Here is a 16,594-nt window from a genome sequence, read left to right on the forward strand (position 1 = left end):
AATATAAGAATAAAATATAATTAGCAAAATGGTTTAATTATCCAGGTGATGAATAGTAGGAATCCCTGTTATTTTACCCCTAAATGAATAAACAATCAAAACTAGAAATATTACTGTTTAAAAATGGGCTTGTATAAATAAATGTTCTGGTTTGTAGAATAATGTTAAACTTAAGAGATTTACTGATAAACAATATATTTGAAAAGAAACTCTAATGTTGTTAGTCTTTCAAAAACACTTAGCAATAAAAGCTAGAAGATTTTCCATACATGACATTTTCCTCACAAAAATTTAATAGCTCTAGACAATAAATACAGCCTTTATTTCCCAAAAAGAAAATATATAAATCTCTATTTTGAAAAGAAAGGTGTCACTATAGCGACATTTGCCACATTTACAGCAAACAGAACACTGTATTTATGTGCATAGAGCTATAGAGATATGTAAATGAAAGAGATACAGAATTTCTAGTTTGGAGAAACAATATGAGAGGCAAAAGCTTTTCAGATACATGTGCAGTTTTGTGCAATTTATTCATAAAGCAACTACACTTTACTGTTATATGTGTATTCACGGAACATGATACGTATCACACATTTTCATGCCTTTATGGACACATTAAGCCAAGAATTTTAACTACTATTCATTATTAATTTGTAGTAAATATTACTCAAGTGCCTCCATTCTATAAAAAAGCAAACCTAAAGCATGAGCTTATCAACCATCTTGCATTAACTGAAAGAATGACTGAGGGAAAGAGAGCCCAAGTGTTTGGATTACTGGCTTTATTCTCTACAACAATAATTTCCAGTGGTTAATTCTGTGTCAAACACAGGTGATCCCAACTATTTTTAGAGAGATCCTAATCTTATAACAAAGCAAAATAAGTATACTTAAAAAGGAAATCATGTGGGATTTGTGTGCCTGGATGGCACAGTTGGTTGAGCATCCAACTCTTAGTTTTGGCTCAGGTGGTGATCTCAGGGTGGTGAGATCAAGCCCCACATCCTGGGCTCCATGCTCAGCAGGGAGTCTGCTCTCCCTCTCCCCTTCCCTTTTCCTCTGCCCCTTTCCCTACTCTCATGGGCTCTCTCTCAAATAAATTTTAACAAAAAAGAAAACCACAAAGAATTTGGAATAGAGAAAAGACATATAATTCAGTCAAAAATGTAATTAAAAAGTATAAAACTCAGGAGGAACGGTGCTGTTATGAATGAGCTACTGATCTTCAGCCAGCTTCTATTGATTTGGTTCTACACCTCAGTACTTTAATAGAGCACAACAGAACCCCAACTGACCCAATTACTTCAGGAATTTTGTTTAGGTTGGGTTAACTACTGACTCTCTTTCACTTTATTTTATTTAGATTTTATTTATTTATTCATGAGAGACACACAGAGAGAGGCAGAGACACAGGCAGAGGGAGAAGCAGGCTCTATACAGGGAGCCTGACATGGGACTCGATCTCAGGTCTTCAGGATCAGGCCCTGGGCTGAAGGCAGCACTAAACTGCTGAGCCACGAGGGCTGCCCTCTCCTTGACTTTAATATTTATTGGAAATCCTTTGCATAAGACTATCTTACTACCTTGGGAGAGATATTAAACCCCATTGAAAGTTTCTTGATGTTGAATAACTAATTATTCTATAGGTAAGGCCAGCAAATGTTTTGTCAAAGAGCAGACAGCAAATATTTTAGGCTTTGCAGGCCAAGGGATTCCACTGTGAAAGCAGCCATAGACAATATACAAACAGATGGGTATGGCTGTGCTCCAATAAAATTTTATTTACAAAAATAGGCTGGTGGGTTAGATTTGGCCCATGAGCCATTATTTTGCTAACCTCTGGTTTAGAATACCTTTATATTGAAAAATACTTCTTCCATACTTTTTAAAGTTAGAAATTCTCATGAAATGCTATTTCTGCAGTCAAAAGAGACCTTGTCAAATATTTTTCATTAGAGAAAAAGTACACAACCTAAAAAAAGGCTGCATCCGTTTGGGCTCTACTAACTGGGCATTTGTAATATATACCTTAGGACTAGATTGAGGTTTACCACTGCACTACTTTTTTTTTTATAAGATTTTATTTATTTATTCATGAGAGATACAGAAAGAGGCAGAGACACAGGCAGAGGGAGAAGCAGGGCCCCTGTGGGGAGCCCAATGTGGGACTTGATCCCAGGACCCCGGGATCACACCCTGAGCGGAAGGCAGACACCCAACCACTGAGCCACCCAGGTGTCCCTCCACTGTACTATCTATAAAGAGCATTTGCTCACTGTGATAACAAGACAAAGGAGGACTAATATATAAGTGCTCAACCTAGTTAAGAAAATAAATTAACTTAAAGTACAATAGCAATTATAGATATATAGGCTTATTCATTAGAAATGCATTTTATTTATTGAAGTATAACAATGTGAATCTTTACTTCAAAATAGTTTGCCTTCAGCTATACCCTTATGCTTGAAACCAGTAAAACAATATGTATTTAAAACTTTTATATAAACTCCTACTGTTCTCTAATTCATACTGTCTGGCTTTCAAGTCAGTAAAGTTTTAATAAAACATGAAATATTCATTCATTCATTTAAAAATATTTATTAAATGTTTATTAGCAGATAGGCACTGTTTTATAAGCTGAATATTCAAAAAAACATTATAGACCTACCATTAAGGAATTCTCAGTCTGGTAGAGAATCTCTTTGGAAAATAATAACTGGGACAAAACAATAGTATTACTGTAGGTTTAAATTAATATGAAAATTTATTTTCAACATTCAAAAAATGCTGTAAGTATAAAGTATTAGATATCTTAACAAATAAGTATTACATCATTTCCACATATGCTATTATTTTTCATTATTTGATATTAAATGAAATAAAAAATGAGATACTAATTTTCAGATATATAACAAAAGAAAACAGAATGGTATATGCTACAAGGTCAAGTTTTTAACAACATTTAACAAAAGCCCTCAACGTAGAATATTACGTATAGAATAACCCTGTCTGTATGTTTAAGATAAAGACACTGGGAATGTTTCTGAAGGAGTTTTAGTGGGCCTGAGGACAGACTTGGCAATCACTAAGAGGAGGTGAGAGGGAAGAAAGAAGTATTAAGTTTAGAATAATTTTTTTAAGAAGTGTTTAGCACTGACAAAGACAAAAACTAGTTCTCATTACAACATATGCAAATACAGGATTTTCTTTTTTTGAGGGAAGATCATATTTTAAATGTATCTCTTCATTCTGCAACTAAGAATGCTTTTCCCTAACCTAACATGATCCAAAACAATTGACTTTCACTTATTTTGTTTTGCAGGTAGAAAAGTATGGGAAAAGCACAGAAACCCAAACGATGTGTATAAAAATGTTTACAAGGAAAGAGGCAGAGACTATCATTTACTGAAGGTGCCTTGAGCATCCTGCATACCAAATGCTGTGGGCAAGGAGAGCTAAGATCTTCCTTTTCCTTTTCCCTCTACTAAGGACACCTAGAGCCACAAAATTTAATTAAAGATATCTTTCTGGCTGCTTGTTAAGTTGTTTTCTTTCAGGGCAACAAGCATGACAGACTGGGTTCTTATGCTTTAACAGAGTATCGTGGGAATTTTTAACTTATGCTCTTTTAAAATAAAAATGTATTGACATTAAAGATACCTTTATAAATCTGTCACTTTACTCTTTCCTCATGATTTATAGGTTAATTATGTAGCTATATAGTCACATAAAATTTCACTGAAAAAGTTATAAGCATTACTAGTCGTTGGACATGAAACAACTCATAACATTAGACTTCCTATTGATTCTCAAGCTAAAAGGCTAAATGATAGTGAAATTTCATAAAACTTCTTAGATTGTACAGATAATTTTCACTTTGTGAAGAATACACATATTTTGTAAAGATTTCTCATGCTTCAGCAAATCAGAAATAATGATGAGTACACATTTTCTTATTTAAAATCTAATATTTGGAACGGAAAAGCTAGCATGTTGCTAACAGTTTCAGCAGCAACCATGAAAAGCAAATAAGCCAATACAAACAAAATATGGTTTTCTGAAAAAAAAAAAAGTGATAATGACTTTAAATATAAGCACTGACTTCAAATTTATTTTACCACATACTCTGTAAGCACGGTAATTTCTGGATGCCTATTTAAATAGAATATAAAAAAAAGTTAGTGAATATCTAATGGACTCAAAGTAGAAAAACAGATTCTACAAGTTGAGCCTATACAAGTAAGAGTGATTTCCAGAAACAAGCATTAGTTTACTACTTCTTCTTTTACATTCATTTTAAAACTTCCTAATATTTAGGTTGAAAATGTGCTTGATAAGACCTACCAATAAAAGTGATAAAATAAAAACAGTGTTTAGTTTTCATGTTGAATAAAAAAACCCTAGCAAACATACTAAGTATGGATTTACATTTCTTCATTTACCACTTCTGACATTCACAATACAGTTGACCCTTGAACAATTTGGTTGGGTAATGGATGGGGACCCTTCATGCAGTAGAAAATATGCATGTAACTTCTGACTCCCCCAAATTTAACTACTAATAGCCTGTTGACTAATAGTTGACTGTTAGTCTTGACTGTTGACTAATAGTCTTACTGGTAACATAAACAGCTGATTAACATGTATTTTATACGTTATATGTATTATATACTGTATTCTTACAATAAACTTAGCCAGAAAAAAGAAAATATTAAGAAAATCATAAGAGAAAATATATTTATAGCACAGTACTATAAAAAAATCTGTGTATAAGTAAACCTGTGCAGTTCAAACCCTTGTTGTTCGAGGGTCAAATATAGTTAAAAATAGATGTGAAGTTTTCCCCAGTCTGTATAATATATATTCAGAATGTAACATACAACTGTTTTAGTTGTTGTTAAAGTCTGAAATTCTCTTGTCCATCAACATTTTTACTGACCTCTTCTAGGACTCTCATGATTGAAGAGAATGCCATTCACTGCAAAGAGATTATAGGCCTCCCGGAAATTCACCACAATCCAATAGGCGTAGAGTTTTGCTGCTCCTGTTAGAATAATTTTTTAAAAGCAAAATAAAAGACAGTGATTATTATAAAAGATGGTGTCTTTTTATAAAAGACAGTGATTTTCACCCATGCTAGAGAAGTAGCAACTTGCAAAAATTATAATTTGTAACATATTAAGATAGAAAAAATATGAGTCAAAGCGAAAGACAAAATAAAGGTTCCTTTGCCAGTTAATCATGTGCACAGGAAAATATTTAAGAATTTTTTTACTTTTGTTATACCTACTGTTCTGTCTTCCATAATCTATATGATTTGATGATAGTGTGTGCAATATATCAAGTTGACCTAAGGTCTTATTTCTTTTATCCTAGTTTTAAGGAATTAGAAAGTGAAAAAAAAATGTATGAAATCTTAAGATTCTAGAGGCTTAGAAGTTTGGCCACTGAAATCTTTCATGAATACTCTTTTTACAAATACATAAGTTGTAATAACTTCCTTTTTAAAAAATATTTGAACCCAAGGAAACTTCCATTGGGAAAATAAAAAAATGAAACCTATCATTTCAGCAAATCTCATTAACAGTTAAGTAAAAAAAAAAAAAAAAAATCATGTGGGTCTAATTTTGCTTTCTAAGTGTTCTGTATGGAAGGGCTGGATAAACCTGGATCACTGAAGTGAAGTGGTAATTTCACCCTGGAGGCAGTGGCAGCAAATACGGAGAGTGAGCAGTATATAGAGTCAGGCTTCCCAAGATCTAGTCATCGTGGTCTGCTCTTACTCTCACACTCAAATGACTTCAGATGAGAGACAGGAATGGAATTCAGGCAGAAGCACACGCGTGCCTCATGTCAACAGAACATGGTGCATGCTCAAGGCTGGACCCGTGCATTCTCACCGTACGGTGACCGAGGATAGAACGGGGTAGTCTCCTTCTGGGGTATTTCTTGAACTTTCCCGTAGAGTTCACTTGTTGAGGCTTGGTAGAACTTCACAGAGTTGATAAGGCCACAGGTCTTCACTGCATCCAGAAGCCGTAAAGTGCCAACTCCATCAACATCCGCAGTATACTCAGCCAGATCAAAAGAAATCTGGAAATAGCAGGTGGAGACAGTACCACGTTAGTGGGTAACAGCCCCAGAGACACTGATGGTGGTAACAGACACATTTTACCATTTCACAGACTTGGAAATGTTATGTTTGTGACAAAATATTATTTTCTAATAGCAGAATAAGAGTGTGAATGTCCTCTATTTCTAACATCAAATGGCTGAAAAATATCTTAAGAAATACCTATTAATTATCTGTGGCAAAATAAAGAACGATTCTAAGCTGAAGTCTGTAAGGCAGTGTTTCTCAAAGTGCAAGCCTTGCTCCTAAGGATCATCTCAAGGGTTTCTAAAAATTCAGAATGAACCAATCTCTTGGGGGTTGAACTCCAGGAAATCCACATTTATAGTGAGCCCCACTTGACTTTTACTCATGGAGCAGTTTAAGAACATGTGCTTTAGACACAGTTGATTCTTTAAAAGATTGTTTTATTTGCCATTTTTAACCTATGTAATCTTTTAATTATGAGACACATTGAATACAGTAAAATGCTAATGTATAGAACTGAATAATTTCCAAAAAGACAGTGTCAAGGAACAATTCAGTATTTTGTAGTTTCTTAACATATTCCTTAAAAATAAATTTGACTGATATGTTTTTCTTAAATTATTTCTAAATATAATAAAAAAGTTAACCTAATATTAAAATGTCCTAAAATAGTAAGTCTGAAAATTTTTGTCACTGAGTTATTTACAGGCCAAATATAGCTGGGCACAATGCAAAGATGCTTCCCTACTGCCTGGTGAATGACCTCAATCTTCATCTGGAAAAACCCCCACTCTGGGGTGAGGAGGTTACTGGCCCACATTGCTGCTAGTCCCGAGGGTCGCCTGAGCACAAGCTGCAGCCTTGTCTATGCACAGGTTATTTAGGGAACTTGGGGGACAGCTGACCACAGACCGGACTCAAGACCACTACACACATGTCATCTAGGCCTGTGAGTAAAACTCACACTGCAGCCATGACATAAAAGAGGATAAAAATATGTTTCATCTCCAATCTTTTAAAGCCAAGAAAGCGCAATTTGGGGTTACTTTATTTTTTTCCAATAATAGTTCATTAAATAAAATTTACATATCATAAAATTCACCCTTTTAAATTTTACCAGCAACTTGGTGGTTTTGCACAATCATCTCCACCTACTAATTCCAGAATATGTTTATCATCCCCAAAAGAAACTCGGTACCCATTAGCAATCACTTGCCATCTTCCCATCGCACCCCCACAGCCACTAATTTACTTCCTGTATATATGCATTAACCTATTCTGGAAGTGGAATAGGATTCCACGTATATGGAATCATAACATGTGGCCTTTGTGACTGGCTTCTTTCACATATTATATTTTCATTTCTCTTGGACATGTACCTAGGAATAGAATCATTTGCATACAACATGTAACATTTTGAGGCACTGCCACACTGTTTTCTGAAGCGGCTGCACCATTTCACATTCTCACCAGCTCTAATTGTTCTACATCCTACTCAACACTTGCTGTAGTCAGTCTTTTTTATTTTGGACATACTAGGGAGTGTGAAACTGTATATCACTGGAGTTTTATTGTATTATTAAGGTATAACTGATATATAATATTATCTTATTGTCAGGTGTACATAATTATTTATGTATCATTAAATGATCACCACAGTAAGGCAAGTTAACACCCATTATACACAGTTACAAAACTTTCTGATAACTTTTAAGATCTACTCTCTTAGCAGTTTGCAAGTAATACGATACAGTATTAAATACAGTCACCATAGTACACATCACCAATGACTTAATTACTCTACAACTACCAGTTTGTACCTTTTGACCACCTTCACTCACTTCACCTACTGTCTACCACCTCCATTCCCTTCTTTCTGGCAACTCTGTATCTATGAGCATATTTTCTCCATTCCTTTTCTAGATTCCACATATAGGTAAAATCATACATAGTTGTTTTTCTCTGTCTGACCTTTTTCACTTAAAATAGTGCCCTCAAGGTTCTTACGTGTTTTTGCAAATGGCAAAATGTCCTTCTTTATTTCCTATTACAAATATTCCATGGTGTGTGTATGTATGTATATATATGTATATATATACATATATATGTATGTGTATGTATGTGCATATATACATATATCTATATATAGATAGATAGATGAAAATACATATTTATGCCACATCTGCTTTATCCCTTCAGCCCGCAGTGGACATTTGGGCTGCTTCAATATCTTGGCTACAATAAATAATGCAGCAATGAACATGAGAATGCAGCTATCATTTACAGTTAGTGTTCTCAGTTCCTTAGGAATTGCTAGATCATATAGTAGTTCTATTTTTAACCTTCTGAGGAAACTCCATGCTGTTTTCCATAGTGGCTGCACCAGTGCACTCCTGTATTCCCACCAGCAAAGCACAAGGGTCCCCTGTTCTCCACATCCTCACCAATACTTGTTTTCTCATGACATTTTGATAATAGCTATTCTGATAGGTGTGAGGTGATATCTCATTGTGGTTTTGATTTGCATTTCCCTGATGATTAATGATGTTGAGCACTTTTTCATCTATCTGCTGGCCATCCTATGTCTTCTTGGGAAAAATGTCTATTCAAATCTTCTGTCCGTTTTTAAATCAGACTGATTGGGTTTGGGTTTTGTTGTTGCTGCGTTTTTTGTTTTTTGGTTTTGTTTTGCTGTTAAGTTGTATGAGTGCTTTATGTGCTTTGGCCATTAGCCCCTTACCAGATACGTGATTTACAAATATTTTCTCCCATTCAGTAGGATGCCTTTCCATTTTGTTGATGGTTGCCTTCTCTGTGCAGAAGCTTTTTAATTTAATGTAGTCCCATTTGTTTATTTTTGCTCTTGTAGCCTTTGCCTTTGGTGTGAAATCCAAAAAAATCATCACCAACACCAATGTCAAGGACCTGACCGCCTGTGTTTTCTTCTAGGAGTTTTATGGCTTCAGGTCTTGCGTTAAAGTCTTTAATCCATTTTGAGTAAATTTTTGTGTTTGGTGGAAGACAGTGGTCCAGTTTAATTCTTTTGCCTGTGGCTGTCCAGTTTTCCCAATACTATTTATTGGAGAGACTGTCCTTTTGCCATTGGATACTCTTGGATCCTTTATCATAAATTAATCGACTATGTGTGTGTTGATTTATTTCAGCGGTCTCTGTTCATCTGATCTATGTGTCTGTTTTTATGCCAATACTATACCATTTTGATTGCTATAGCTTTATAGTCTAGCTTGAAATCAGGAAGTATGATGCCTCCAGTTTTGGTTATTAGGGGGTGTTTTGTGATTCCATACAGATTTTAGGATTATTTGTTTTATTTCTGTGGAAAGTACCAATGTAATTTTGACTGCATTAGATTTGTATATTGCTTTGGGTAATATGGACATTTTAACAATCTTCTAATCCATGAATGTGGAATATCTTTCCATTATTTGTGTCTTCTTCAATTTCTTTTATCAATGACTAGTAGTTTTCAATATATAGGTCTTTCACATCCTTGGTTAAATTTATTTCTAGGGTTTTTTTTTTCTTCTCTTTGATGCAATTTTAAATGGCATTGTTTTCTTAATTAATAGAATGTTATTAATGTACAGAAACACAATAGATTTTGTGTATTGATTTTGTATCCTCCATTGTTACTAAATTTATTAGTTCTAACAGGTTTTTTTTTTGATGGAGTCTTTTCTATATATAATATCATATCATTTACAAATAGTGATAGTTTTACTTTTTCCTTTCCAATTTGGATGACCTTTTTTTTTTTTCTTGCCTAACTCTTCTGACTAGGACTTTCAATATTATGTTGTATAAAAGTGGTAAAAATGGGCATCCTTTTTATCCCTGATATTAGAAGAAAAGCTTTCAGCCTTTCATTACTGAGTATGATTTTAGGTGTGGGCTTGTTATTTATGGACTTTATCATGTTGAAATATGTTTCCTCTTTACTTGCTTTGTTGAATTTTTATCATAAATGGGTGTTGAATTTGGCAATTGCTTTCTCTGCATCTTTTGAGATGATCGTGATGATTTTTTTCTGCATTTTATTAGTTTCATGTGTCACACTGATATGCTACTATTAAGCTATCCTTGTGTCTCTGCATCTCATGAATAAATCCCATTTGATCAAGGTGTATAACTTTTTTAATGATCATTAAAATTCAGTTTGCTAGTATTTTGTTGAGATTTTTTGCATCTGTGTTCATCAGTGATATTGGCATTTTATTTTATTTTATTTTATTTTATTTTATTATGTGGCATCATTGTCTGGTTTTGGTATCAGGGTAATGCTGACCTCATAAAATGTATTTGGAAAAGTTTTCCCCACTTCTAGTTTTTGGAAGAATTTGAGAAGTATTGGTGTTCTTCTTTGAATGTTTGGCAGAATTAACCAGTAAAGCCATCTGGTATTGGACTTTTGTGTTTTAAGAAGTTTTTGATTACTGATTCAATTTCCTTTCTATAATTGGCCTATTCAGATTTTCTGTTCACGATTCAGTTGTATTGGGTTGTATGTTTCTAGGAATTTATTCATTTCTTCTAAATTATTGATTTTGTGGGTGTTTAATTGGTCATAGTAGTCTCTTACAGTTCTTTTTCATTTCTGTGATTTCAGTTGTAATATCTCTTTCATTTTTTATTTTATTTGTTTGAAACCTCTCTTTTTTTCTTGGTAAAGGTTTGTCATTTCGTTTATCTTTGTCATTTTGTTTATCTTTAACAAAGAACCAGCCCTAAGTTTCATTGATCTTTAATATTGTCTTATCTTTTCAGTCTCACATTTATTTCTATTCTAATCTTTATTTCCTTTCTTTACTTTTTCTTTTGTTTGCTCTTCTTTTTCTAGTTCCTTGAAGCTGAATTTAGGTTGTTTATTTGAAACTTTTCATCTTTCTTGAGATAAGCATTTATCACTATGAACTTACCTTTTAGAACTGTTTTTGCTGCATCTCATAAACTTTGGTATGTTACATTTCCATTTTTGTTTGTCTCAGGGTATTTATTTATTTATTTGTTTCTCTTTTGATTTCCCCTTTTACCTATTGGTTATTCAGTAGCATGTTATTGATTTGCTACATTTTTCAGTTTTTTTTTTTTTTTATTTATGATAGTCACAGAGAGAGAGAGAGAGAGGCAGAGACATAGGCAGAGGGAGAAGCAGGCTCCATGCACCGGGAGCCCGACGTGGGATTCGATCCTGGGTCTCCAGGATCGCGCCCAGGGCCAAAGGCAGGCGCCAAACCGCTGCGCCACCCAGGGATCCCCATTTTTCAGTTTTCTTTGTGTAATTAACTTCTAATTTTATTCCTTTGTGGTCAGACAAGATGTTTGATATGATTTCAGTCCTCTTAAATTTGTTTTCTGGCCTAACATAGAATCTCTCTTAGATGGAACTTTTATTATTATTTTTTTTAATTTTATTTATTCATGAGACACACACACACACACACACAGAGGCAAAGACACAGGCAGAGGGAGAAGCAGGCTCCATGCAGGGAGCCCGACGTGGGACTCGATCCCAGGTTCCAGGGTCACGCCCTGGGCCAAAGGCAGGCTCCAAACCGCTGAGCCACCCAGGAATTCTCCTGGAGCTTTTATTCTTTAACCACATTCTGAAATATTGATACCCTGTTACTACTATTGGATATACCACAGACATTCTTGACCTTTCTTATGCCATGAATCCTTCAGTAGTCTGGTGAGGCCTATAGATACTCTCAGAGTAATGTTTTTGAAAAGTCTAAGAAGCAAAATACTTAGGATTACAAGGGAAAATAATTATATTCACATATTAATATAATATTTAAAAGCCAGGCTTGTGATGTGATATATAAGGAAACCGGAAGTCATCACTTGTGACTTCAAAGCAGTAATGGACACAAGCGATACTTTAGACTTTTGTAGCAACTTTGTTGTAGTATAGAAATATCTATGGTATCCATTGGTGGAGAAGTCATATTTGGTGCTATTACTACCAAGGATTTTTGCTTATATTCAAAATTGAAAGAAATTCTAAATTTCAGATAGAATTTGGTAAAAATGAAAGTGCATATTTTTCTTATCCAGATTAGTATGTGCCTCCTTGAATTTTATCCATAGACGTTGTGGACCTTGGTTAAGCATCCCAATGTAATTAATTTCATGAAATAAGATTGCTGGTTATTTCTACTTATCTGTAAAGAACCTCTGCAACTTTTGCTCCTGAAAAATTGGATAATTCTGATTCTATTTTCTCATATAAAAATCATGACAGATCTTTCTGTGTTTATCACCAGCTGATACAACTCTGTAAACTAGAAAAGAAAAAGATGCCTGATATCGCTGATTTGCAATAACTGAAGTTGCAAAGTATTTTTAAATTAAAATTTTCTGCTAAGCCAAGAGACTTAGTTTAATTGTTTTCTTTTTTCTTTATTTTTCTTTCTTTTTTTTTAAGTTGTGGCCTTTCTTTTTTTTTTTTTTTTTTTTTTAATTTTTTTTTTTTTTTTAAATTTATTTATGATAGTCACAGAGAGAGAGAGAGAGAGAGGCAGAGACACAGGCAGAGGGAGAAGCAGGCTCCATGCACCGGGAGCCTGATGTGGGATTCGATCCCGGGTCTCCAGGATCGCGCCCTGGGCCAAAGGCAGGCGCCAAACCGCTGCGAAGTTGTGGCCTTTCTTAAATGAGAAATGAAGAGAAGTTTTAAGGAATGGGATCAGATATTCTTGGAGGATACAGGATATGGCAAAGAATTGTGATTGAGGTTTCATTGCTAAAGTTGATGAAAAAGCCCATTCAGAAATGAAGATTTTCAATGGGACAGCTTAGCTTCCTTTTGGTGTTAGTAAATGGGAAGAGTTATAAGATTTGGTAAGGCATTATAGTGTGGTTGACCTTCCACAGCAGGAACTGTGCTCTCCAAGAAAGCAAAAATGTCAGGGAACTCCAAGAGTAGAGTACCATATATCTTTCTTACTGTCATTAGCAAAATTTTCAGTTTGCCTTTATGGGTAAAAATGTTAACTTATGAAAAAAATTAATGTTATTCATTCATTCGACAAATCTTTTCATACCCTATTTTGGTAGTAAGCATTAAGGATGACATATGGAAAACTCTAGTCCCTACAGTATGGCGCTGCAATGACTCATCAGATGTGTTACAGAACATGGTGCATTTAAGGGTTGTTCCTTTATTCTGTGTGATGAAAGTTCTGATCCCCTATGGGAGTCCTTAATCTCCTTAGAGGATTTCAAAAACTTAATGGAACCTACCTATTAATTTACATTGAGCAAAAATGTCTCATTTGTTTAGTCTGTCAGGAGTTTATTACTTCAGTGAAGTAATAACCTTATGATTATTTGATGCCCCAATTTGTAAATATAAAAGGTTTTGAACAAAAATATAAGTACAGCAGAAAAGTAAAAATTGTATAAGATGAGGTTTATAAATGTGAGGAATAAGAAGAGTTTCTGAGCTGGGCCTTGGCTGCGCTGGGAGCAAATAGATCCGAGACAGGGACTGCTGTGCATGGCAAGAAGCTCTGATGGAAATGATGCTGCTCCTGTGTTCTGCAACCTTCTTGCCTCCTAGGTACCTGCTAAATAGACTACTGACCTGCCTTTCAGTTCCAGAAAGGCCTCTCCTGGTGTTTACAAAATTAATGCCTACTTGTTTCCTGTCCTTTTCTTTCTCTAACCTGGAGACTTCTTATTTCCCAAATATGTGCATCTTCCCTTTCTCTACTCCTGCTGGCCCGCCATTAGAATGCTTCCCATCTCCCCATCTGCACTGCTTATTTAGACCATCTCCTCCCTGATCCCTTCTTTGATTTGTCCTTGTCTCCTCACCTCCTTTAAGTCCCTGTCCCCCACCTGGCTGCACACACATTTCAGCCATGTCTCTCTCCATCCCTATTGCATCTATTTTGCATGTATTTTGGGTGAGGGGGACACAGATGTTTCTTTTCACCTCTGTATTTCCTATAATTGGGACACGATGCCCTGCTGCTTCTAAAACAGGGATGCACACTCTCTAGATTCCTCCGAAGAAGCCCCTCCTGCCTACTGACCTGCAATTCTTCTGATTCCACACTTGCTTTACTCTTATTGTGGCTCTGGTAAAACAGATTTGCCTTGAGTCCTAGCTGCTATGTAAATGCCAGCTTTCCTGGTTTTCTGCTAACTAAGAAAGACCGATTCATGATGGAAAGTAATGTTTTATTGTTGTTCTCATTAATTATGACTTTTTCTTGTTGTTCAAAGTCCTGAGGAAAATAGTGCAGCTGCTTCTATGGTCTTAGACATTTTCAGCCTACTGGTATTTTGAGTCTCTTTATGTCCCTGAAAGCAAACGTTAGAGGAAGTGTTCCTCTGGTCTCTGGTTATCTTTTCCCACATATGGTTATTTTGCCATACCAATCTTTTGTTCCAAGGCAACATTTTTATCTAGGAAACTCTGGCTCCTTCATTGAGATTTTAAAAATTTTATATACTTTATATTTAAAGTTATTAATTGTATAATAAGGTCCTTGAGGAATTACATGGCCAAACTTCAGGTTTACTGCCATTCATTCAGGTAATATTTCTGGAGCAACTGCTATGTGGCAGGGACTCTTCCAAGTGGTAGGAAGCATGAGGGGAAAAAAGTCACAAAAAAACCCAATAACCTGCTGTCCTGCGAGAGAGAATAGGCCAGCTAGACAAATGAAGACATGAACACTTACAATTAAATACACTGAGTACTCTGGAGAGAAGCATACAGTGAGAGGATGGAGTGAAGGGAACTATTTGTTCTAGATGGCAAGGTCAGGGAAGGCCTTGTGAGGGAAAGAAAGGAGGGTAGTGAGCCATGCGAATATCTGGGGGCAAAATGTTTTGAGTAGAGGGGATAGTGAATACCCAGGCCCTGAGGTAGGGCTTGCTAGAAGCATTGAGGGACAAGTGGGGCTGGGGTGGAGGCAGATGGGGAGCAAGGCTAGAGAGGACAAGTCATATGGGATTTGGAGGTTGCATCATTGAACCATAAGGGCCTGGAAAGACAAACGACGTATGTTACAGGGTGTAAGGATGGCCACGTGGTCTAGGGCATATATCACAACATATATTACAAATAATTTTGTGTATCTTTAAATTTCTCAATAAATTTTTCTTTTTGTTTCAACTAAAAAACCTGAAGGAAGTGAGGCCTTAATCATCAATTTGTTATGAAATTCTCTTCTGTTTTTTGAGATATTTTTCCTAACTAAAATTGTTATTGAAATATGTTTTTCCAATTCATTTGACTTTAGAAGGTAATAGTTCTATTAATATTTGTAGGGTAGTTAAATATATTTCATTTATTTTGTTATAAATAAGTAGAACATTTCTTCAAATGGGTTTTCATTTTTAAATTTTAGATGCATTTTGACCTCTGTGCCACTCAAGGGAATTTTATGGTGAATGGAAATAGTCAAGGCCCTTGCCTCTGTGCAGCTCATAGTCTAGGGCATATTTACAGGAGCGGGGACTGTTCTTGTTTTTGTTTTTGTTTTTGTTTTTTTCATTCACTTCAGCTTTTGCTTTTAATAGATTTCAGAATTCTAAACATGTGTAGTCTTTATTTAATCTGTATTTCGAGGTAAGAGTAAAGAGAAAGTATGAGGAAGAATCTGTGGGGTAGTTTTGATAAACTATTCACACTAGACATTCTCTGATGACTAGAGCTGTCTGCCTCACTGTAGAGTAAAAAAATTAAGTCCTAAGCTAAGGTTTGGTGCAGGGTTATTTCCTAAGAATCTTCATTATGAAAAAGGGAAGCTTGTTAGCATGAGAGAATAAGGATCAAGGTAAGAATGAGTTCAACACTGAAAAGCCCAGTGAATGAGGCAGTGGGCCTTGCCTGAAAACTTCCAGAATGGTTCTTAATGAGCAGTCTCACAGGAAATATCCAAGAGGGCTGGAAGGTTCTTGGGTAAGGAATCACAAAGTGTGACATTTCCAACCTCAAGCATTCAATTTTGGTGATCACTTATAATAGGCAAAAATGGAGCATTCCAGTCACCACCATATGGAAACCACTCTACTAACCAGACACAGTTCATGTTCTCTTATAATAATCTAATATAAATAATATTTTGTCATCAGTAATACATTTTTCTTGTCCTACTGGATTGGAATATCCTCCTCCAGCTCTGCTTGATTCTCATGTAGTTATAAAATGAACATGTATTTATCATGACTTTGAAGAGGCAAAGGGCTTTAAGGATGAGGAATTATCATTATTATTTGACATGAGGCCTAGTACAGTGAACCCAGGCCTGCCATGATAATAATCTGATACAACCAAAATGCTTCTAGAATTTACATTCCAATCTGCAGTCTATGTAAAATTATGTATGGTATACATATGTAAAACTATGTATACCTTCAGTTCCTGTCTGGGTCCCACACAGACTTTTAGGGGCCATCTCTGATTTTCTTTTTGTTTCAAGAAAAGCCATGATTTACCACTCAGATATG

The 16,594-nt window shown here is 35.2% G+C and overlaps 1 protein-coding gene across 1 annotated transcript in view; it reads right to left on the reverse strand.

Annotated features, from left to right (window-relative positions):
* The window catches only part of GMDS (GDP-mannose 4,6-dehydratase), a 575,388-nt gene that overhangs the window by 303,149 nt on the left and 255,645 nt on the right, over positions 1-16,594 (reverse strand). Inside the window, exons 5-6 of the mRNA XM_025446227.3 lie at positions 5,904-6,096; positions 4,943-5,047 (exon numbers count right to left, since the gene is read on the reverse strand). Coding sequence (XP_025302012.1) covers positions 4,943-5,047; positions 5,904-6,096 — 298 coding nt within the window. The remainder of the gene's footprint in view (positions 1-4,942; positions 5,048-5,903; positions 6,097-16,594) is intronic.

This window comes from Canis lupus, chromosome 35 (assembly GCF_003254725.2).
Source record: "Canis lupus dingo isolate Sandy chromosome 35, ASM325472v2, whole genome shotgun sequence".
Classification (NCBI taxonomy): domain Eukaryota; kingdom Metazoa; phylum Chordata; class Mammalia; order Carnivora; family Canidae; genus Canis; species Canis lupus.